At 42.9% G+C, this 23,477-nt stretch overlaps 1 protein-coding gene and 1 pseudogene across 1 annotated transcript; one reads left to right on the forward strand and one right to left on the reverse strand.

The window, feature by feature from the left end:
• The first annotated feature begins 228 nt into the window (after positions 1 to 228).
• On the forward strand, positions 229 to 11,246 carry LOC128054273 (olfactory receptor 6J1). Its single transcript, XM_052646884.1, is given in 6 exon segments — positions 229 to 308; positions 10,279 to 10,484; positions 10,487 to 10,789; positions 10,792 to 10,956; positions 10,959 to 11,172; positions 11,174 to 11,246. Coding segments are annotated over 6 exon segments (1,041 nt in total).
• A 4,347-nt stretch (positions 11,247 to 15,593) lies between these two features.
• LOC128054512 (elongation factor 1-beta-like) lies at positions 15,594 to 16,269 on the reverse strand (annotated as a pseudogene).
• Between the last annotated feature and the right edge of the window lie 7,208 nt (positions 16,270 to 23,477).

The following is a 23,477-nucleotide window of genomic DNA, read 5'->3' on the forward strand; positions in this document are numbered from 1 at the left end:
TTCCCAGAATACCCTGAAGTTCATCTGTGGACCTTTCTCTCTAGACTATGAACTCCTGGAGGGCAAGGACTGGGCTTCTGTGCTGAAGTGTGTCCTGTGCCTACCCAAAGTGCCTGAGATAAAGGAAGTGCTGATAAATATTTGTTGAGAGCTAAAAGGCAGAAGCAAACCTATATTTGCTTGACAGAAACCAGGCCAGGGTGTGCAAATGCCAGTGGCATCAGTGCCATGAGGGGCTTTGATAGTGACAGCCCTGTCACTGTTCTGGACCTGACGGTGTGTGAGCTCTTCACCCTTCTGACCCTCTGGTCCTGACCTAGTGTGCAGACCTAAGACATGTAGATCAGTGGTGGTCTGAGGAAGAGATGAGAAGTGACATTTTGAGGATTCTCACACTGCTACCTGGTTTTTGCAACAGCATGATATCAATATTCTAAATGCTTCACTAAAGTCATCATTCAGCTGCATTTACTGAGCTTGATAAATGCTCAGGACTGAAAGACCATAACAGCTGGTCTGGGTCACTTAAAAGTCCTCTGCCACTGCTAGAGAGGCAACAAGAGGGACCATTATTATCACTGCCATTTTTAGAAACTCCTATATCACTGACACCCTGTGAGCCGTGCTGAACACAGTCACGTGCTCATAATTGGCTCAGGGGTAAGTTCTATAAGTTCAGGAAGGGATGGGACTCCATAGTAAAGGGAACTGAGTCCCAAATATCAGAAGCTTAATTGAAAAGGGTCTATCAATTTGAAAGTCCACAAATTCAGATTCTCCCAAAGTCCTGCCAGAAGGTTTGGTGCTGAGCACAGCCCACCATTCACACACCATCTCCCCTGGTGGTGAGCTCCCTGTGAGGGAGTCCAGAGTCGTTCCCTGAGAGTTATCCTCAGTCTGGGGCCACCTGTGTTTATCAGATCTATTTTTATGTCCTTGAATCAAAAGTGAATCCCTTTGAACCCCTGGGAAAGCCCTTATTTTATATGCAACTTTGCATATGCAAAGAGATATGAGGGGGCACTTCTTACCTCTATTTGCTACAGAATTCAAGGCACTAATTAACATAATGGATGCTCTGGGGTTTGAGCTCAGGAAGTGTGCCGGTAGGTAGATAGATGCTATTTGCTGTTGCCAGATGCACTGAAACCCCAACTCTAGCCCAGCTGAAATATGCTGCTGGTCTAGCTTAATAATAGACAGTTGCCATATTTTATTTTTAAAATAGTTTTTATTTGGGCCATTTAGGAAGTATTTAACTTGTTACAGTATTGTTTCTGTTTTACTTAATTCATTTTCTGGGCCATGAGCTCTGTGGGATCTTAGCTCCTCAACCAAGGTTCAAACCTGAACCCCCTAAATTGGAAGGCAAAGTCCTAACCCCTGGACCACCAGGGAAGTCCCATGCCTTATTGGTAAAAATTACCTAATGGCTTTTTCTTCATTCTTGTTCTTCGTTACCTTTCCATATGTTTGGCACTGTTGACGCTTCTGTCATCTTGAATTTCTCCTCCTCTGCTTGCTAAACCTGCACGATTCTGCTTCTGTTGGTTTGCTTTTTATTCTCCAGGGGCTTTCACTGAGCCCCATTCTGTTTTTCCTTCTCTACACAAACTTCTCCACAGTGGACCGTTTTGTATCTACCTGTTGCTCACTCACTCACTTACTCCTGTCCACTCATTACTCAGCCTCTCTCATGTCCCTTATGTGGTACTCGGCTTAGAGAACACCGAGATGAATAAAATCCAGTTTCTGCTTTCAGGGAGGTGTATAACCGATAAGTGGTAGCCTGACTTGGTGTCTGGCTCTTGCACACATTCCAGCGCTCTTTGCCCTGTGTAAAGACTCTAAGGTACACATGCACACTCAGTTTTAATCTCACGTCTTCCATGGCTCCTTTGCCTACACCTACACCTCTAACCTTCACTGATTTTCTTCTCCGTCAAACTGTTCTAGTCAGGAGAACTGGGTTTTATACCTTCCTCAATTTAGTTAAGTTGAGGAACTCATTTGACTTGTATTGGACTTAATATCTTCATCTGTGGGATGAGAAGGTCGTAGCACCTGGAATCTTCCATCTCCAAAATGCTATGATTGTTTACGATTGGAGGAAGGTGGTGGCTAATACAAAACAGCAATTGTATAGTGAAGCTAATGCATTTTTGGGAAAGATTTAGCATCCTCATGGGGGTTGCTAGCACATCATAAAATTGTTTGCCGGTCTGGAAAATATCCACTTATTATGATTAGCCAGTTGCCAGAGCTAGTAACATGTTCAGATAAAGGGAAGGCAGGCATGGGAAGAGTTGACATTAAAGCAGGATAAGATGATAGCCTTGAACTTTCTGGAAGGCTATGTAGGGACTGTCCTCATATAGGGACTGTTCTGAGATCATTGGCTTTTATAGTAAGTTTGTGCCTTAATCCATAAATTTCTGTGTTATTCATGTTAAGTAAATTTCTGTAGAGTAACAGTTCTGCTTAGGATCTTGAAAAATAACTTCTTGATTAGAAAAATGATATTGTTTTCTTAGTCATTGATATTTTGAATTTAAAGAACAGGTCCATTCAAGCTAGTTGACTAAAGGGTCATGTGTACATATATGAAAGGATGAAATATTATATGGCAATGAAAAGAAGTCACATGCAGCACTCTTGAACCTTACAAATATAAGGTTAAGCAGAAGATGCCAGACATAGAGCAGTACCTACGACATGGATCCATTTATATGAATTTCAAAAACAGGCAAAACTAACCCATGATGTTAGGAACCAGGATAAAGGTTACCTTTAGAATGTAGGGGAAGGAGCTAGAGAAGGTCTTCTGGGATGTTAGTATTCTATCTCTTGACCTAGGTGGTGGTTACAGGCATGTGTTCAGTTCGTAACAATTCATGGAGCTTGTGATTTGTGTGCTTGTCTGTGTCTGTGTTATATTTAAGTTTTAAATGTTAAAAACACTTGAGGTCTACACTGTAGATTCCTGATTCCAAGTGCAAGAAAAGTATGTTTAGGTAGGGAGAACCCAGCGTAGGTGAGAGCAGGGGGGCACAAGAGCTGAGCTCTGGAAATTAGGTGTGTGGAGAAGACATTCCAGTTGGGCTAGCAGCAGGCAGAGTGAAGAAAGTGGTTAGACTGAAGTAAAAGACATGCACCAGAGTGTGTAAGGTGGGAGCTGAGGCTGCGAGGTAATTCTGAGAAAGACCACGGGTGGGGCTTTGAGTACCTAGCTGAGCAGCTTGGTTTCTTCTTTTGGATCGTGGAAGATTATGGACGCTTTGGCCCATTCATAGCAGAACTTTAGGATGTTGGAAAGAAGGGGAGTTCAGAGCACAGAGTGGTAGGGGTGGACAGTTGTCACGGTAGGGCTGGAGAGTGGTAGATGAGGACTCTGAACTCTGAGACTGTCTGAGATGTGTCTGGTGGTGTTGACCTTGGCTAGTGTTCCAACTCCAGTTCTTGCTAGTGTAGACATGTTTGGGTTTGCATCCTTTCCTAAGTGGGCTTCAGGGGCATCAGGCTCAGGCTTGGCGTTCAGGGACAGCTCGGTAAATTGCGCCCCTGACTCCCCCATGACTGGATCCTTCTCGGAAAGTGTGTGCTCTCACCTGAGTCAGGCGTGCTCGCCCCACTCCAGTGAGAGCAACCATGGGGCCCATACGTGAGACCCTTCCATCGTATCGCCCCTCTCAGCCTTGATCGTGCAAGTCTAGTTGTGGCAATAGAAGCCTCCATGCGATGGTGCCCAAGCCTGGGGCTTCCCTGTGCGCAGGACATGCTGGAAACTGGCCAGCGTGCCTCATTTGGGCTAATGTGAGTATTGCTGAGCCCCCTCTGTAGAATGCAGACAGTGGAGGACACTTCATTCCAGGAACCCCAGGCAAGAAGGGTTCAGCAAAATTCCCATGTAGAGAACCATCTTCCATTGTCTTCAGTCTGGTTGTTTGTAGACAACCAGATATGCTGTCCAAGGAGAACACAATAGATTAAGGCAGAACTGTGATCTGATGAGATGTATTCCAGGGCCAGAAGTGACAGTGTTTCAAGGTGGAATGGTTAATATCTCATAAAAAAGCTTGCTCCTTGGAAGAAAAGCTATGACAAACCTAGACAGCAAACTAAAAACCAGAAACATTACTTTGCCAACAAAACTCTATATAGTCAAAGCTATGGTTTTTCCAGTAGTCATGTATGGATGTGAAAGTTGGACCATAAAGAAGGTTGAGCGCTGAAGAATTGATACTTTGGAACTCTGGTGTTGGAGAAGACTCTTGAGAGTCTCTTGGATTGCTGCAAGGAGATCAAACCAGTCAATCCTAAAGGAGATCAACTGTGAATATTCATTGGAAGGACTGATGCTGAAACTCCAATACTTTGGCCACCTGATGTGAAGAGCCGACTCACTGGAAAAGACCCTGGTGCTGGGAAAGATTGAGGACAAGAGAACAAGGAGGAGACAGAGGATGAGATGGTTAGAGAGCATCACTGACTCAGTGGAGATGAGGGACAGGGAAGCCTGGCATGCTGCAGTTCATGGAGTTGCCAAGAGTTGGGCATGACTTAGCAACTGAAACAACAATAGCAAAAAAGACAAGGAAAACAGGAATTGTTCTTTGTCAATATTACAGGGTAGTAGAGCTTCTTGAAAGAACAGCAACATTTGATTATGGTATGTTTATGATTTCTTAAGGCACTTCATGGGAATTATCTTTTTTTCCATTTTGGGCTTCTCAACCAGGCTGTGAAGAAGATAGGGAAAAGAGCCCTGCTTATCATGTGAGGATTTATGTGCAGATGCCTGGAAAGGTGCGATGATTTGTCCAGTCTCAAAGGTGGTAAGAAGTAGAATTTGAAACCAGGTCTTTTGGCTCCAGGTCCAGATTTTTCTGAGTACATTAGCTATGTACTCAGGATTCAGCTGTCCTGCAGTAATCCTAGAAGACATTTAGCCCTAGGGACACTTGGCCTAGCAGTCTCCGAAAATAACTGATGGGAAGGTGGTTCGTGTTGGGTTGAGGGGACAGAGGAGAAGAAAATGAGAGAAGCAGAATAATAATTGCTGCCCATCAGGTAAGTGCAGTGTTCCTTTTCTTAAAAAGCAACTAGGACTGGGCTATAGGCATTGAGAGGACTGGAGAGGGAGCAAGGAAGATGGCAGCATCAGAGGGGGCAAACCACCATCCAGCAGCTTGCTGGTGAGGCTACCCCCTGACTCAAATGTATAGACAGCATGGGAGGCGCCAGTTGGTCAGTGGATGGCCCAGCTGGACTGAAGGCTACTTACTGGAATGGATGGGCCCAGTACTGGAATGGATGGGCCCAGTACTGGAATGGATGGGCCCAGTACTGGAATGGGTGCCACTCCCTGTAACTTCATAAAGAATATAAAAATCCAACAGACTCAACCTTCCAGCTGTCTACACCATGTGCTTGCTCGTTAGAGACAACTTTATAGCCAGGACAGAAGTCCAGATGAGTGGGAAATGAGAGTGTTAGTCGCTCAGTTGTGTCAGACTCTTTGCAACCCCATGGACTGTAGACCACCAGGCTCCTCTGTCCATGGGATTTCCCAGGCAGGAATTCTGGAGTGGGTTGCCATTTCCTTCTCCAGGGGATCTTTCCTACCCAAGGATGGAAACTGGCTCTCCTGCATTGCAGGCAGATTCTTTACCACTTGAGCCACGAGGGAGGGGTTCATGTCACCTGTTAGGTGCTACTGGTATGATGTGGAGCACACTGTGGCTTTTGATCAAGGTAGTTACTACAGAAGGTTCTAGGTGGCTGCAAAACCTGGATGAGCAGATCTGAGCTTAGAGGTAGCATGATTAGCTGAATGCAGAGCAACCATCTGGCTTTTCTGGGTTGCCTAAAGCACAGAAGATCCTATTACAATCTGATCCATGTATCCTTGCTTCATTAAACTTTTTCTTTTTTCTAATTTGGCCATGCCCATGTGGCACATGGGCCCTGAGCTCCCTGAACAGGGTTCCAGGACTAGAGATGGAACCCAGGTCCCCTGCATTGCAAGATGGATTCCTAACCACAAGACCACTTCCCTTCCTACTGAAGGGGAGTCTCCTTCAATAACATTTTTTAAAAATTAAAAAAAAAGAATTTATATGGATTCACCATCTCTTCAACAATTTTTATCATATTTCTATTTTTTTCAATATGTATGTGTGTTAGTCACTCAGCTGTGTCCAACTCTTTGTGACCCCATGGACTATATATAGTCCACCAGGCTTCTCCGTGCATGGGATTCTCCAGGCAAGGATACTGGAGTGAGTTGCCATTTCCTTTTCCAGGAGATCTTCCTGACCCAGGGATTGAACCTAGGTCTCCTGCATTGCAGGCAGACTCTTTACCAATATAGGGGGTATAAGTATAGAGATACCAAGGGAACATTTCATGCAAAGATGGGCTCGATAAAGGACAGAAATGGTGTGGACCTAACAGAAGCAGAAGATATTAAGAAGAGGTGGCAAGAATACACAAAAGAACTCAAAAAAGAGCTTCATGACCAAGATAATCAAGATGGTATGATCACTCATCTAAAGCCAGACATCCTGGAATGTGAAGTCAAGTGGGCCTTAGAAAGCATCACTAAGAACAAAGCTAGTGGAGGTGATGGAATTCCAGTTGAGCTATTTCAAATCCTGAAAGACGATGCTGTGAAAGTGCTGCACTCAATATGCCAGCACATTTGGAAAACTCAGCAGTGGCCACAGGACTGGAAAAGGTCAGTTTTCATTCCAATCCCAAAGAAAGGCGATGCCAAAGAATGCTCAAACTACCGCACAATTGCACTCATCTCACACGCTAGCAAAGTAATGCTCAAAATTCTCCAAGCCAGGTTTCAGCAGTATGTGAACCATGAACTTCCAGATGTTCAAGCTGGTTTTCGAAAAGGCAGAGGAACCAGAGATCAAATTGCCAACATCCACTGGATCATGGAAAAAGCAAGAGAGTTCCAGAAAAACATCTGTTTCTGCTTTATTGACTATGCCAAGGCCTTTGACTGTGTAGATCATAATAAACTGTGGAAAATTCTTCAAGAGATGGGAATACCAGACTACCTGACTTGCCTCTTGAGAAATCTGTATGCAGGTCAAGAAGTAACAGTTAGAACTGGACATGGAACAACGGACTGGTTCCAAATAGGAAAAGGAGTACATCAAAGATGTATATTGTCACCCTGCTTATTTAACTTATATGCAGAGTACATCATGAGAAACGCTGGGCTGGAAGAAGCACAAGCTGGAATCAAGACTGCCGGAAGAAATATCAATAACCTCAGATATGCAGATGACACCACCCTTAAGGCAGAAAGTGAAGAGGAACTAAAAAGCCTCTTGATGAAAGTGAAAGAGGAGAGTGAAAAAGTTGGCTTAAAGCTCAACTTTCAGAAAACGAAGATCATGGCATCTGGTCCCATCACTTCATGGGAAATAGATGGGGAAACAGTGGAAACAGTGTCAGACTTTATTTTTCTGGGTTCCAAAATCACTGCAGATGGTGATTGCAGCCATGAAATTAAAAGACGTTTACTCCTTGGAAGAAAAGTTATGACCAACCTAGACAGCATATTGAAAAGCAGAGACATCACTTTGCCAACAAAGGTCTGTCTAGTCAAGGCTATGGTTTTTCCAGTGGTCATGTATGGATGTGAGAGTTGCACTGTGAAGAAGGCTGAGCGCCGAAGAATTGATGCTTTTGAACTGTGGTGTTGGAGAAGACTCTTGAGAGTCCCTTGGACTGCAAGGAGATCCAACCAGTCCATTCTGAAGGAGATCAGCCCTGGGATTTCTTTGGAAGGAATGATGCTAAAGCTGAAACTCCAGAACTTTGGCCACCTCATGCCAAGAGTTGATTCATTGGAAAAGACTCTGATGCTGGGAGGGATTAGGCGCAGGAGGAGAAGGGGACGACAGAGGATGAGATGGCTGGATGGCATCACTGATTCGATGGACGTGAGTCTGAGTGAACTCCGGGAGTTGGTGATGGGCAGGGAGGCCTGGCGTGCTGCGATTCATGGGGTTGCAAAGAGTTGGACACGACTGAGCGACTAAACTGAACTGAAGAATAGTATCTTGTTACTGTCTTAATTTGAACATCCCTAATTACTAATGAGATCAAGCATCTTTTGGTACATTATTCTGTATTTTCTCCTTCTTAAATGTAATTCAGGTCAAATGTTTGGTCTACTTTTTATTAGATGGCTTATCTACTTTTTATGGCTTTGTAAAAATCAATATATTGATTCTATATCATTCATACTAAACATTTGTGCATTATCTCTGTCACAAATATGTTCTCCCTGTTTGTCATTTGCCTTTAATTTTACTTTTGGGTCATTTAACAAACAGAAACTCTTAACTGAATTGTATATATATATTGGCCACATGCTGTGTGATTTGTGGTATCTTAGTTCCTCAGGAGTGAGAGAGCTCAGACCGTCAGGAAATTCCCAGAAAACTCTTAACTGTAATGTAGCTTAATTTATCAATATTTTCATTTTTGTTTAGAAATTTTCTGTTCTTTAGTAAACTCTTTTGTATCAGTTCAGTTCAGTTCAGTTCAGTTCATTTCAGTTGCTCAGTCGTGTCCGGCTCTTTGCAACCCCATGAATCGCAGCACACCGGGCCTCCCTGCCCATCACCAACTCCCGGAGTTCACTCAGACTCACGTCCATCGAATCAGTGATGCCATCCAGCCATCTCATCCTCGGTCATCCTCTTCTCCTCCTGCCCCCAATCCCTCCCAGCATCAGAGTCTTTTCCAATGAGTCAACTCTTGGCATGAGGTGGCCAAAGTTCTGGAGTTTCAGCTTTAGCATCATTCCTTCCAAAGAAATCCCAGGGCTGATCTCCTTCAGAATGGACTGGTTGGATCTCCTTGCAGTCCAAGGGACTCTCAAGAGTCTTCTCCAACACCACAGTTCAAAAGCATCAATTCTTCGGTGCTCAGCCTTCTTCATAGTTCAACTCTCACATCCATACATGACCACTGGAAAAACCAAAGCCTTGACTAGACGGACCTTTGTTGGCAAAGTAATGTCTCTGCTTTTCAATATGCTATCTAGGTTGGTCATAGCTTTCCTTCCAAGAAGTAAGCGTCTTTTAATTTCATGGCTGCAGTCACCATCTGCAGTGATTTTGGAGCCCCCAAAAATAAAGTCAGCCACTGTTTCCACTGTTTCCCCATCTATTTTCCATGAAGTGATTGGACCAGATGCCACGATTGTATACTATGGCCCCAAACAATATTCTTCTCTCATTTCGTCTGAAAGTTTTGATTTTTACTTTTAATTGTTTTGTCCATCTGAAATGGATGTTAATGTCTGATATGGATAGGGAATCCAATTTTACTTTGTCCCCATACAGACAATCAGCAATAGCAGCTTCCATTCATCTCTGACATAGAGCACTATGCCCTATTTGTGTGGAGTTGTTTCTTGGCTCTTTATTTTGCTCTGCTGGCCATTTTGTGTGTATTCATGTCATGACCACCTTGCCTTAATTATTCTTGTCTTATGTCTTGTTATCTGCCTAGGCAAGTCCTCCTTGCCATCTTCTTATTTAGCAATGTCTCGACTATTCTAGAATCTTTGCTGATTTACATTTTACTCCCAAAATGGGATCATAATGTTATTACTGGTTGATAACTTGCTTAAAAAAAACCTTAATAAATACTGTGACTATTTTGGAATTATATAATGCTGTAAAATATAATTTAAATAACTACATGATATATTATTATTTAGATATTCTATAATTTACTCATTTTATCCCCCATTCTTGATATGTAAGTTGTTGCCAAATTTCCCTTGTTATAAGCAGTTTTGTGGTGAATATTCCTGTGGTAAAATATTCATGTCTATTTTCTCAAGATGAAAGTAGGATGTCTAAGGATTTGCTCAATTTTAAGGTTTTTTGATAGAAATTACTACGTTATTTTTTTAGGAAGTTCATATGAACTGTGTGATAGTGAGGTCTCAGGGCAGGCACCCTTACTAAAAGGGAACATTATCATTCCCAAAACAAAAAACAAAAAAAAAAACCCTCACATTTTCCGGCTCCATGGGCAAATAATTTAAAACCAGGTTAAATTTGGTTTACAAATCTAATCTGGATTAGCATATCCTGTCTATTTTTCTAGTGAGCAGCCCTGGGGTTTCGTACCGTGAACATGGACCTAAATATCATCTCCCTTTGTCCCATTAGAGGTACTGAGCTGGGCGGATGGCCCATGGAGAATCAGAGTGCCCTGCTGATGGAGTTTTATCTTGCTGGGATTTCCTCTCAGCAGGCAGGTGGAGCTGCTGTTCCTGGTGTTCCTGCTGTCCGCGTTCCTGCTGACGCTCCTGGGAAACCTGCTCATCACCTCCGTGGTGCTGTCCTGGGCCCGCCTCCACACCTCCGTGTACTTCTTCCTGTGGAGCCTCTCCATCCTGGACATCCTCTTCACCTCTGTCATTTCCCCAAAGCACGGACCAACTTAGTATCTAGTGATAACACCATCTCCTTTGCTGGCTGTATCACCCAGTGCTATTTCTACTCCTTCCTGGGCACGGCAGAGTTTCTCCTGCTGACAGTCATGTCCTATAACTGCTACGCCATCATCTGCTACCCCCTGTGGTACAGCACCATCATGAGGCCCCCTGTCTGCATCAGGACAGTTGTGTTCTCTTGGGCGGGAAGCTTCGTATCTGTGCTCTTTCCAACCATCCTCATCTCCCAGCTGCCCTTCTGCGACTCCGGCATCATTAACCACTTCTTCCGTGACAGTGGACTTTGCTGGCCCCCACCTGTGCAGGCGCCACTGCCATCGAGCTGATGGATTTTATGCTTTCATCCACAGTCTTCCTCTGCGGCATAGTCCTCCTGGGCTTTTTCTACACGTACATCATCCTGACGATAGGAAGCATCCCTTCTGCAGGTGGAAGAAACAAGGCCTTCAAACCTGTGCTTCCCACTTGACCATAGCTGTGATTTCCAGCAGTATCGTGGTGTTTATCTATGTGACTCCCTCCCAGAAAGAATATCTGGAGGCCAACAAGGTTCCTTCAGTCCTGAGCAGTGTCATGACTCCATTCCTCAACCCCTTCATGTGTACTCTGAGGAATGATACAGTGTTGAGTGTCCTCAGGGATGTGTGACTGGGTTTAAGCGGGTTTGGAAAAGAGGATGAGGACAATGCTGAGGAGAGGAGTGTCCTCTGTCAGTGACCACAGAGGAGGGGGATAGTTCCTCTTCCTCTTCACTACCAGGTACCCACTGTGCACACTCCCAGTATTAAAAGAGAGGAATTTTTTAGGAAAGAAAAAGAAAGGGGCATCCCGGGTGATCCAGTGGTTAAGACTCTGTGCTTCCCCTGCAAGGGGCGTGGCTATGATCTCTGGTCGGGGAACTAAGACCCCATATTCCATGCGGCATGGCCAAAAAGCAAAGATTAAAGAAAGAAATAAAAATAAAAGAGAGGACTTGCCTTAGCGAAAGAGTGAGCTAGCTGAGGGATCCTGAGTCGTCTATAGCAGAAAGAAGCTGAGCTTTGAGACGGGGACTTGGACTCTGGCCTTGGTTCCAACTCTAACTCTGTGGCCACGGTGGTGTCACCGTGTCACCTGCCACTCTGGCCCTCATTGCTCTCCTCTGAAGTGCATCAGGGCTTGACTTGATGATCTCCAAGTTCTGTCCACACTGAATATTCCAAGAATTGCAGAAGGGTCTACAGCCTGTGTGTGTCCTGTTTGAAGTCCCAACATATTTGACCCCCTTTCCTCATGGATACTGAATACAACTCTTCTATCAACTTGACACAAAGTCTTTCCTAGTTTGTTCGCCATGGATGCCCTTTCCTTCTGTTTTCTCTAGGAATCTTTCTAGGAATAATCTTCGTTATTCTCCAGGCCACTGTCATATCCTGTGACCCACTGTCTTCCCTCAGTGGACATTTGGAATGACTGTGGTGGATATATGTAGTCCGTGTTATTTAATAACACTGCTTTCTGTGCTAGAACACATTCATAATACCCAACACTCTTGCATTCTTATGTAAGACATACCCTGTTCCCTCAGCTTCCAAGGACTGACCCACGGATGGATAATTTGACTGAAGGCACAATCCATTGCCTGGCCAGTGATCTATGACCTGTGTGGCTTGGCTGGGACAGATAAATTGTACAAACAAATGTCTCTTTTTTGAGGGTTTGAACTAACAGATGTAGTGATTCTACCAGACAATGGTGATGTTGCCTCTGGAAGCTCAAGGAGACTTGGTGCCTGGAGTGGCCATTTGGGGCAGGTACAAGCTGATGAGTAATTACTTTGGTGGGGGCAGGGGTCCCTCCATCTCTTCTCTTTTTTTTTTTTCTTTTTTTATGTGATTGAAGTGTAGTTGATTTACAATTTGTGTTAGTTTCAGGTGTACACCAAAGTGATTCAGTTATACATATTCAGTTATGTATATTCACATATGTGTATATATGAATATATATTCTTTTTCAGGCACTTACCATTATAAGTTATTGCAACAAGCTGATGAGTAATGAGGAGCCCCGTCTGCCCATCATAGAGAGCAATAGAGAAAACAGAAAATAGAGAAGAGATGGGTGAGAGTCAGCTCAGTTGCAGAGACATGAGAGTGAAGGACCCTCTTCTCTAATGATTTCTCAGGTCAAGACGCTGACAGTTTTATTCCCTATTCCTGGATTTGATGAGCTTGTCTGTACCCGTATATCAAACCCCTCTTTATTGAGCACTTTTGAGAAGGTCATTATTTCTCATGATTCAAAAATAGTTTGACTAAAGCTTTCTCTCTGCACCAAGTGTAGCCCTTCCCCCTTACTGAGGAATTAGAAAGATGCCTATTTCTAACTAAACTTTTTGAATTCTTGGTGCCCAAACACTGCCTGAGATATTTGACTGGCACCATGTAGGTCTATGGCTCAGGTGAGTTCAAGCCAGGTTTTTTTCAATGTCACCAGAAACACTAGGGTTTACAGTCCTGTCCCCCTTGACCTCTAGCACTGCAGTATACACCTTGCCCGAATTAACACCTGTGCTTTTCATGGAACACACACCTAAGGCAACTCTGTAGAGTGCTGTGGAAACAAAGGCCACTCAGATGAGAATAGGGGCTATGGACTTCCCTGGTGGTCCAGTGGCTGAGACTCTGTGCTTCTGATGCAGGGGGCCCAGATTCAATCACTGGTCAGGGAACTAGAACGCAAATGGTGACAAATGGTGTGGTCAAGACCTCTTACATCTGTCACAGGCAATATCCTAATTTCATCTGGTAATTGCATAGCCATCTGCTAGCTAATTAGCTTTATCCAGAGGAAAAATAAACTTCTCATATCTTTATGACAGAAGGTAGTTTGAGAGTGAGGTGTCCTCCAAGCTAGGTTCCTATTCTCCCATGGAGACTGGGAGGAAGGGTGCCATCTTTCTTGATTCTACTTCAAAGAGACGGTTCCAAGGTCCTGAAGAAAGACTTGCTGGGTCACAAAGCTGGTCAGAGGCTGATTTAAAATTTAAAACTAAAGTTTTATGTACATTTAAGATTTATATATATAAACATACTTTAATATTTATGTACATTTCAAAGAACAGACAGAACTCACACGTTTTCTAAAGTATATGTCTCAGAAAAGGGAAAGAGACAAAAAATTTGTCTCTTTTTCAACAGGGAGAATTTAGCCTTGTAGGTGAAAAATTAATCTAATAAACAAATGGAAACTTTCATTTGAGCTGACTTTGAGGATTATAACCCAAGAAGAGCATCTCAGAAAGCTCTGAGAACTGTTGAACCAGTAAAAAGTCAAGACACAGTTATATGAGTTTCTTGACACATGACAGAGGGTTGTATATCAAATGACATGTTATTGACAGTTTATGTAATCCAGATCTAAACTTCATTATGGGCTTCCCTGGTGGTTCAGATGACAAAGAATCTGCCTGCAATGTGGGAGACCCGGGTTCAATCCCTGGGTTGGGAAGATCCCCTGGAGAAAGGAATGGCTACCCACTCCAGTATTCTTGTCTGGGAAATCCCATGGACAGAGGAGTCTGGCAAGCTACAGTCCATTGAGAGAGTCGCAGAGAGTCTGACACGAATGAGCGACTAACATACACACACACACACACACACACACACACACACAGAGTTCATCATGGTAGATCAAGTTACACCTTATAAGATCAAAAAGAAATGTTCTTTTTTGGGGGTGTGGCCTCCCTATGTGGCAAGTGGGATCTTCCCTGATCAGGGATAGAATTCATGTCCTCTGCATTGGGAACCCACAGTCTTAACCACTGGACAATCAGGGAAGTCCACAAATGCTATCTTTAAGGAGTTCTCCTGTTGATTCTAAGAGAATGTTGCTTTCTATGTTTGAGCAGGTATTCCTGCAAACTGGGGAGGTTTGGTTGATGCATAATTCAGATATACAATGCTCAACGGGGAAGAGAGGAGGCTAAAGGGCAGAGAAGAAATTTTTCTATTTAAATTTTTCTTGTCTTGCTATAAAATATGAATTTTACCTCACAGCCTCTTACTTTACTTCTGTTTGACCTTACTCAGCCCTCTGGGAGTCCATTCCTGCAATGCTTTTTGCTTTCTCCAAGCTTTGTCAACTATCAGGTAAATGCCTGTGCTGGGCTAGGTAGGAATCAAAGTGAGCACACCTGATTCCCATGGCTCAGACGGTAAAGCGTGGGAGACCTGGGTTGGAGACCTGGGTTCAATCCCTGGGTTGGGAAGATCGCCTGGAGAAGGAAATGGCTACCCAGTCCAGTATTCTTGCCTGGGAAATCCCATGGACAGAGGAGCCTGGTAGGTTACAGTCCATGGGGTCACAAAGAGTCGGACACGACTGAGCGACTTCACTTGCGCTAGTGACAGATGAATATAAATCAAAATGAGGATCACTTTTGACCGGAGAGCTTTTTTGTTTCTGATCTTTAATTTTTAACTGTAAAAATACACATTCATTGTAAAATTTCAGCCAGTCCTGAAAATAAACAATGAGAATGTTATCAGCCTATTCTACTCTCCAGCAGCAAATATTATTAATGAAGCAATTTATGCTTTTGAGACCACGCACCTCAGATGGGTCTTGAACCCACATCTTTTAACTGAGATCATACACTTGGTCTTAGGACTTAATAAAGCTTAGGTTCTTGATGTACTGTCACAGAAAGAACTCAGTTAGAGACAGTAATAGGGAAGAAGTGGACTTAGGAGAAGCACATTCCACAGACAGAGTGTGGACTGTCAGAAGGTGAGAGGCCCTAAAATATGGGGTGGTTAGTTTTTACGGGTTGAGTAATTTCATAGGCTAATAAGTGGGAGATTTCCAGGCATTAGGCCACTGCCCACTTTTTGGCCTTTCATGATTGGCCTCAGAACTGTCATGACACTGGTGGGTGTGTCATTTAGCATGCTAATGAATTATAATGAATGTATAATGAGTCTCAAGGTCCACTGGAAGTGGAATCTTCTGCCATCTTGAGCTGCGTTGGTTCTAACCAGTTTTTTTTTTTTTTTTGTCTTTCAAACTTTTATTTAAGGGAACTGATCCATGATGGATTTTAGATCTTGTTGAATGCAGCCACATCCACAGACTGTACCTACTCGTTGAAAGCAGTGATCTGCTCCTCCAGCATATCTGTTCCAACTTTGTTGTCTTCAACTACACATTGTATTTGAAGTTTTTTAATGCCATACCCAACCAGAACTAGTTTAGAAGAGCCCCAGACCAAGCCGTCTGCTTGAATGCTTCTGACATATTCCTCTAGTTTTGCCATATCGGTCTCATCATCCCAAGGTTTCACATCTAATAAGATGGAAGACTTGGAGACAAGTGCTGGTTTTTGGCTTTTTTTGACTCATACTGGGCAAGGCGTTCTTCTCTTAGCCTCTTGGCTTCTCCACTTTCCTCCTCCTCCTCAGATCCAAAGAGATCAATGTCATCATCATCTTAACTATCTGTAGCTCCTCTTACTGTGGTGTCTTCCACATTAACAGGACCATACTTGCCCAAAGCTTTCTTCACTCCTGGCAGGCTGGCCTTCTCCTTCTCATAAGATTTGATGTGATTATACTGATGCAGGGCATGACACAAGTCGGCAGGTGGTGGGCCAGAGACGGCTTCAAATACTGCCACATCTGCTTCTGACGGCATGCACCCCTCGATGTAACTCTTGTCCTCCAAGTAGTCACTGAGCACCGGAAGCCAGCAGGGCTTTTCAAGCCTCCAAAACCCATGGCGATGGCTAATCTAGAACAGGAGGCAGTGGAGGAAAAGAGGCGAGCAACCGGTCAGCGCCAAGCGCTGAGGAAAAAAGGCGGTTCTAACCAGTTTTTGTCATACCCTACCGCTGAGTCTTTCTTTTAAAGCGTGTTCCCTGCCCCCTTCCGTCCTGTTTCACTTGTAGAACATGCACATATTTATTTATACAAACTTTTATTTTACAAAAATGGGATGGCATTATATGAATTATCTGCAAATTGATATTTTAAAATATCATTCCATGTCAATACCAACAAAACTACATAATTTACTTTTAGATGTCACATTTATAAACAGTGGACACTGAGATTTCTAGTATATTGTTAATGGTGCTAAAATTTATTAGCATAAATTTCTACTCTTAGTTCTTGTTGTTGTTTAGTCAGTAAGTTGTGTCCAACTCCTTTGCAACCCCATGGACTGTAGCCTGTCAGGCTTCTCTGTCCGTGGGATTTCCCAGACAAGAACACTGGAGTGGGTTGCCATTTCTTCTCCAGGGGGTCTTCCTAACCCAGCGATTGAACCTGCATCTCTTGCATTGCAGGCAGGATTTTTTTTACTGCTGAGCCACTAGGGAAGCCCTGATTATCTTGTAATAGAATATAAAAGTTTCTTCTTCCCTATTACAGGATGACTGCATTTTTATATTCTATATTTATTGATATAGAAAGAATACATGTATACATACATACGTTTAAAAATATTTAATGCGGTTATTTCTGGATAGTGTAATTATGGATGATTTTTAAAATTAATGTATTTTTAATTAATTAATGTATTTATTTATTTTTGGCTGCACTGGGTCTTCGTAGCTGCTCTTGAGCTTTCTCTAGTCGTGGTGAGTGGGGGCTACTCTCTAGTTGCGGTTCGTGAGCTTCTCATCGTGGTAGCTTCTCTTGTTGCGGTACTCGGCCTTTATGTGCAGGGGCTTCAGTACAGTAGTTGCCGCTCACAGGCTTAGTTGCTCCAAGGCATGTGGAATCTTCCCAGACCACGGATCTAACCAATGTCCCCTGTATTGGCAGGCAGAATCCTATCCACTGGACCACCAGGGAAGTCCTAAATGATTTTTTAAAAGTCCCGCTTCTCCTTATTTCTTTAAAATGAAAATGTTTTGTTCACACAAAAACGGAAAAATTTCCCAGAAATGAACTTCTGCTCAGGTCAGAGTCCAGTGGAACCATCGAATCTACCTAGGAATGCAAGGAATGAGCCCTAACATTGCATTAGTTTTTTTGGCAGCCTCATCCTTTACCACTTCAAACTGACCTTTCAGTCCACTAAAACCTTCATATTGGTTTAACATTTTCACATGAGCTGTGTCCTTGCTTTACTTGTTTGGTTCATTTTTTAGTGTAAGAAACTTGTCATCTGTCCCTGCTCATAGTTTGATCGCATCAGAAAACAACCAGTGCAGTTTTCTAATTGGTGAAGGCTCTTTTTTCCCTCAGCAGGATCCTTTGGGGGAAACAAAATACTGGAGCTTCACACAGGAGAACTAGCTGTCCCCTTTGAGCCGCTCAGGTAATTTTTCTTGGACCATTTTGAAATCTGACTTGAAATCTATAAAAGTTATGTCTGACCATCTTTCTTCGACATTCCAGGAAGTGACAAAATCAAAATAGAAACAGACTCATAGACACAGAGGACAAAGGAGTGGTAGCCAAGGGGATAGGGGTGAGGGAGCAGGTGAAATGGGCAAATGGGATTAAGAGGTACAGACTCCTAGTTATAAACAAGTCATGGGATGTAATGTACAGCACACGGACTAATGTCAATAATATTGTAATAACTGTGTTGGTGACAGGTGGTTACTAGGCTTATCATGGTGATCATTATATAATGTATAAAAATATTAATCACTATGTTATATACCTGAAACTAGTATAATATATCAATTACAATTCACTGTAAAAAAAAATTCTAGTAAGTGAAATTGTCAGTAGGGCAAGAATGTACTAGGTGCTCTGCTTCCATCAGAGGGAGACTTGGAGTTGATGCCTTGGTTCTGGGACCTCTGGCACCTTAGTATCTTGCCTTGGAACAGTTTTGCAACCTGAATTTAAAAAGCATCATCCCTCCATGTCTTCCTTTCATCTTAACATCTATTCTGTAACTCCTGCCAGGTGTTATTTTCCTGTCATCCAAATGCTTTCACTTACAGTTTTGTGATTTCCTTTTGGACTTATACACTCACTGTTGAGTCTTTAATTAGATCTGCTTCCTCCGAACACTGTTATCTTTCCATGGTCATCCTCCAGTCGTGAGTTCTACATCAACTATTGGCCTTCTTGTGAAAAGATTCAAGTTCCTTTCCCATTCTGGTCTTCTTTGATGCAGCACTTCCAGGCTTTAGGATTTTATTAAAGTTAGCTAATTACAGGGGAGAATCTCTTGAAATTGATAAAAAAGAAATGATATTCCCTCTTATTCCAAACAATCTTAGAATGTCACCATTTTTTCATAAAAGAACATAGCTTAATCTTTGTAGGGTTAGAAAGGCTATAATTTCAGAATTAAAAAGTACTGAAAAAATATTATTTCATTTTAGACCAGAAGTCCTTTGTCACAGTCCAGCTCCAGTCTGCAGACTCAGGCAGGAAACTACTACTGCAATACCTGTTTGTTTGCTTGTTTTTAATTAATTTATTTTTTAATTAAGGATAATTGCTTTACAGAATTTTGTTTTCTATCAAACCTCAACATGAATCAGGCGTAGGTATACATAAGTCCCCTCCCTCTTGAACTTTCCTCCCGTCTCCCTCCCCATCCCACTCCTCTAGGTTGATGCAGAGCCCCTGTTTGAGTTCCCTGAGACATACAGCAAATCCCCATCGGTTATCTATTTTACATATGGTAATATAAGCCTCCATGTTACTCTTTCCATACATCTCACCCTCTCCTCCCCTCTCCCCGTGTCCATAAGTCTGTTCTCTATGTCTGTTTCTCCATTTTAATATTGATTTATTTATTTGGTTCTCTCAGGTCTTAGTTCGGCTTCCCAGGTCGTCCAGTGGTAAAGAATTTGCTTGCCAACGCAGGAGACATAAGAGATGCAGGTTTGATCCTTGGGTTGGGAAGATCTCCTGGAGAAGGAAAGGGCAACCCACTCCAGAATTCTTGCCTGGAAAACTCAATGGGCAGAGGAGCCTGGTGGGCTACAGTCTGTGGGTCACAAAGAGTCGGACACGACTGAGTGAACACACACACACACACACACACACACACACACACACACACACACACACACACACGGGTCTTACTTGCGGCGCACAGGCTGGGATCTTTAGTTGAGTCATGTGAACTCTTAGTTGCGGTAGGTAGGATCTAGTTCCTCAACAGGGATTAACCCTGGCCCCCTGCTTTGGGAGCCCAGAGTCCTAGCCACTGGACCACCAAGGAAGTCCCTGTAATACATATTTAGGCAGCTTTATTTGGACACTTTTCTCTTTCCTTGAAAATTATGGGAAGTACATGATGCCCATTTTTTTAGTTACTGTATAATTTACCAGAGGTCCATAAATCTTTTGTTATAAGTCACAAGCCCTCCCCCAAATCCTGTTCTCTGACCCCATGTCAATTATCAGGTGTCAGCCTTGTGCTCTTTCTTTTCCAAAGTCAGACTCTTCAGTTCAGTTCAGTTCAGTTCAGTCTCTCAGTCGTGTCCGACTCTTTGAGACCCCATGAATCGCAGCACACCAGGCCTCCCTGCCCATCACCAACTCCCGGAGTTCACTCAGACTCACGTCCATCGAGTCAGTGATGCCATCCAGCCATCTCATCCTCTGTCATCCCCTTCTCCTCCTGCCCCCAATCCCTCCCAGCGTTAGAGTCTTTTCCAATGAGTCAACTCTTTGCATGAGGTGGCCAAAGTACTGGAATTTCAGGTTGAGCATCATTCCTTCCAAAGAAATCCCAGGGCTGATCTCCTTCAGAATGGACTGGTTGGATCTCCTTGCAGTCCAAGGGACTCTCAAGAGTCTGCTCCAACACCACATTTCAAAAGCATCAATTCTTCGGTGCTCAGCCTTCTTCACAGTCCAACTCTCACATCCATACATGACTACTGGAAAAACCATAGCCTTGACTAGATGCTTCACACAGATGAAAATACCATCCCCAACCCAACATCCTTCAGAGTCATCTTTGTCCCAGGCTTCTTAAGGTTGTATAACTTGTTTTCACATGTATCAACTCAAAAACGAGATTGCCTAGTTATAACAGACTCCACATCAGGCCTCAGAACACACTGGAGGAAGGAGTATCATTAGCAAGGTCAGGTCTGCAGAGCGTTCCTCCTGCCTCTTTACAGAATCACCAACCAACAGACTGGGGTCTTGTCTTCCTGGGTTGGAGGAGGGCTCTGTGCATCTATTGGCATCAACGGATCCTCCTTAATCTAGGAATTCATTATACTCACAAGTGTCAGGCTAGGATTGTCTTTCCTCCTCAACCCTAGTGAAGAGTGGTATTTAGTAGGATAAAGGTAAAGACTTCTCTGGTATAATAATGGTGAACTTATGCTATGGAAAACTGTCAACATGAACAAATGAAGAAATGGTTTGTCTTGAGCTATTCCCCCTGGATGGTGTTGGGACTGACCCTCAAAATCTCAGGTGCCTCACTTGCTTCTTTCCGCTAGACTAGGGCCCTGGGGACTTCCCTGGTGGTCCAGTGGTTGAGATGTGGGTCTGATCCTTGGTCGGGGAACTAGGGCCCCACATGCTGTGGGGCAACTAAGCCCATGCATTGCCATAACTGAAGAGAAGCCCAGGTACTGAAACTAAGACCTGACACAGCAAATAAATATTAAAAAAGAAAAAAAGAGAGAGTTATAGATAGACCAGGACCCTAGTAGAGAGGGTGGAGCTCAGAGAGAAAGGACCCTCTAGACCCCATCTAAAGAGGATTCAGTGTGAACTGATAGGTCACATGATGAGAAAAGTGATGTTTTGCACCAATTATTACACACTATCATCAGTCAGTAGGATTATTTTCTATCTGGTTACAAACTGTACCTGCAGCTGTGGGCTTGCAGTATGACATGCCAGAGTGAAGAGAGGTATTCATCAAGATTTCACCACCCCTTTGGCAATGAAATCAGACTGCATTTTTAGCACATGTATTTTGGTGTCTATCCTCGAGGAGGAAGTTATATTTAGCACATTTCCTGCTAGCCACCGAACGGTGCAAGACCTTCTGAGTCTGGAGTTAGTCACAGCCCTTTGTGTTTGTCTGTGGAAGGTCTCCTTGTAAACTGCTAGGCCTGTGAGGGGCCTGAATTTATAGCGTGAACTGTAACCATAAATCCTTAGAACCCACCAGGAAAGGTGCCGATTGGGTGGTATATTCATAGTAATTTCTTAGTCCCTGCCCTGGGAAGATTAGGAAGGCCCCAGTCAGATAGAGTGTGTGTGTGTACACGCTGGCATGCATTCATGTGCTGGGTGTGGTAGTATAAACAGGGCACTCTGACTGACCTTCCTTAGACTTAAAAAAATTTTTTTTTTAACTGGAGTATTGTTGATTTACAGTGTGTTTGTTTCTGTTGTACAGCAAAGTGAATCAGCTATACATATACATGTATCCATTTTTTTTAAGATTCTTTGCCCATATAGGTTATTACAGAGTATTGAGAAGACTTTCCTGTATAACTAGTGTATAACTATACATTAGTCAATCTATTTTATATATCAATTACAATTTCCCAATTTATCCCCTCCCTCTTTTCTCCCCTGGTAGCCATAAGTTTGTTTTCTACCTCTGTGACTCTATTTCTGTTTTGTAAATAGGTCCATTTGTACCCTCAGATCCTTCTTGTACCTGCTTCTGAGCAATGCGTTTGCACTGTGCTGGAAAATCAGGTCAGTATGTTATGCAGCCTCCCAAAGAGAAGTGGTTCTGGAGGAAACAGAGGATGGACTTTCAGGGCCATAGGCCCTACTTCTCCACATGGATCTTCTGTGTCAAGGGTCAGAGACACAAAGTCCCTAAGATCAGTGCCTGCAGACAGGGGGCATCAGAATCTCCCAGGGCATGTGTTTAAATGTAGATGTCACGGTCTAACTCCACACAGGTAGACTGAATCAAACTCTGGGCTATACAGTCTGAGAATCTATTTTTTAAAAAGTACCCCAAGTTGTTTTGTGATGTGAGCAGGTTTGCTGACTACTGTCTCACCTGGCCTTTTCTCCAAGGGGATGGTAGCAGCACTCAGTGGACTCAGTGTTGACATCAAGTCCTTTTGGCTTTACCTCCTAAACATTTCTTGCATCTTCTATGTGTCCACTAGCCCCTGGCCAAGTCCAGGCTGCCAGCATCTCTGGCCTGGACCACTGCCGTGGCCTCCAAGCTTCCCCTGCAGGGACTCGTCCCCCACCAGTCAGTACTCCACATAGCAGCAGCGAGAGTGGTCATTTCCAGTCTCAGATTCTGTCACACTCCCCCAGATTCTGATCTTCACTCCGGTTATTTCTTCCCATTGCTTTTATTTGTTTATTTTATATTTTAAGCCTAATTTTATTCTGAGTATCAATTACAAGAAAAGTGTTTTAAGCCACAGAATTTTTCATAAATAAGTAAAAGTGCAATAGCTCCATTATAGATGTATTACAAAGCAAATACAGTGAGGAGCTGGATTCACAACTGAAGAAAATTATACACATTACAGTGACTAGAATTACCATTATAAAGGCCGGAGGACGATTGGAATTACTTCTTCTCTGATGGTATTCCTAAAATGCATTATTCATAGTGATGGTAGTAACTATCCACAGGTTTTCAAAAACTATAGAGGGAGAGATACTTTCTTTCATTTATTTTATTCTTTTTTAAACACAGAGCTTATATCTGGGCAAAAATTACTACCAAAATTATATAAATATAGAACCAGATATTTGATTATTTTATATTTATTTGTATACCCCAAAGAGAAATAAATCTAAATACTTGGTATCATATAGATAAAGAGTAAAATTTTTCTCTATAAATAGCCATAAATATTAGGACAAATTAAAAGAAGAAAAAAAATATTGAGACAAATTTCTCAAAACCTCTGAATTCTGAATTTAAAAATAGTTTTTCATTGTACTGAAGTGATTTAAACTTAATGAAAGGAGATAAGATATAGAAAAAGCTACAAGGAAACAACTAGGAGATATTTAGTATACTTAGGGAGAATTTG

The sequence above is a fragment of the Budorcas taxicolor genome, chromosome 10 (genome assembly GCF_023091745.1).
Source record: "Budorcas taxicolor isolate Tak-1 chromosome 10, Takin1.1, whole genome shotgun sequence".
Classification (NCBI taxonomy): domain Eukaryota; kingdom Metazoa; phylum Chordata; class Mammalia; order Artiodactyla; family Bovidae; genus Budorcas; species Budorcas taxicolor.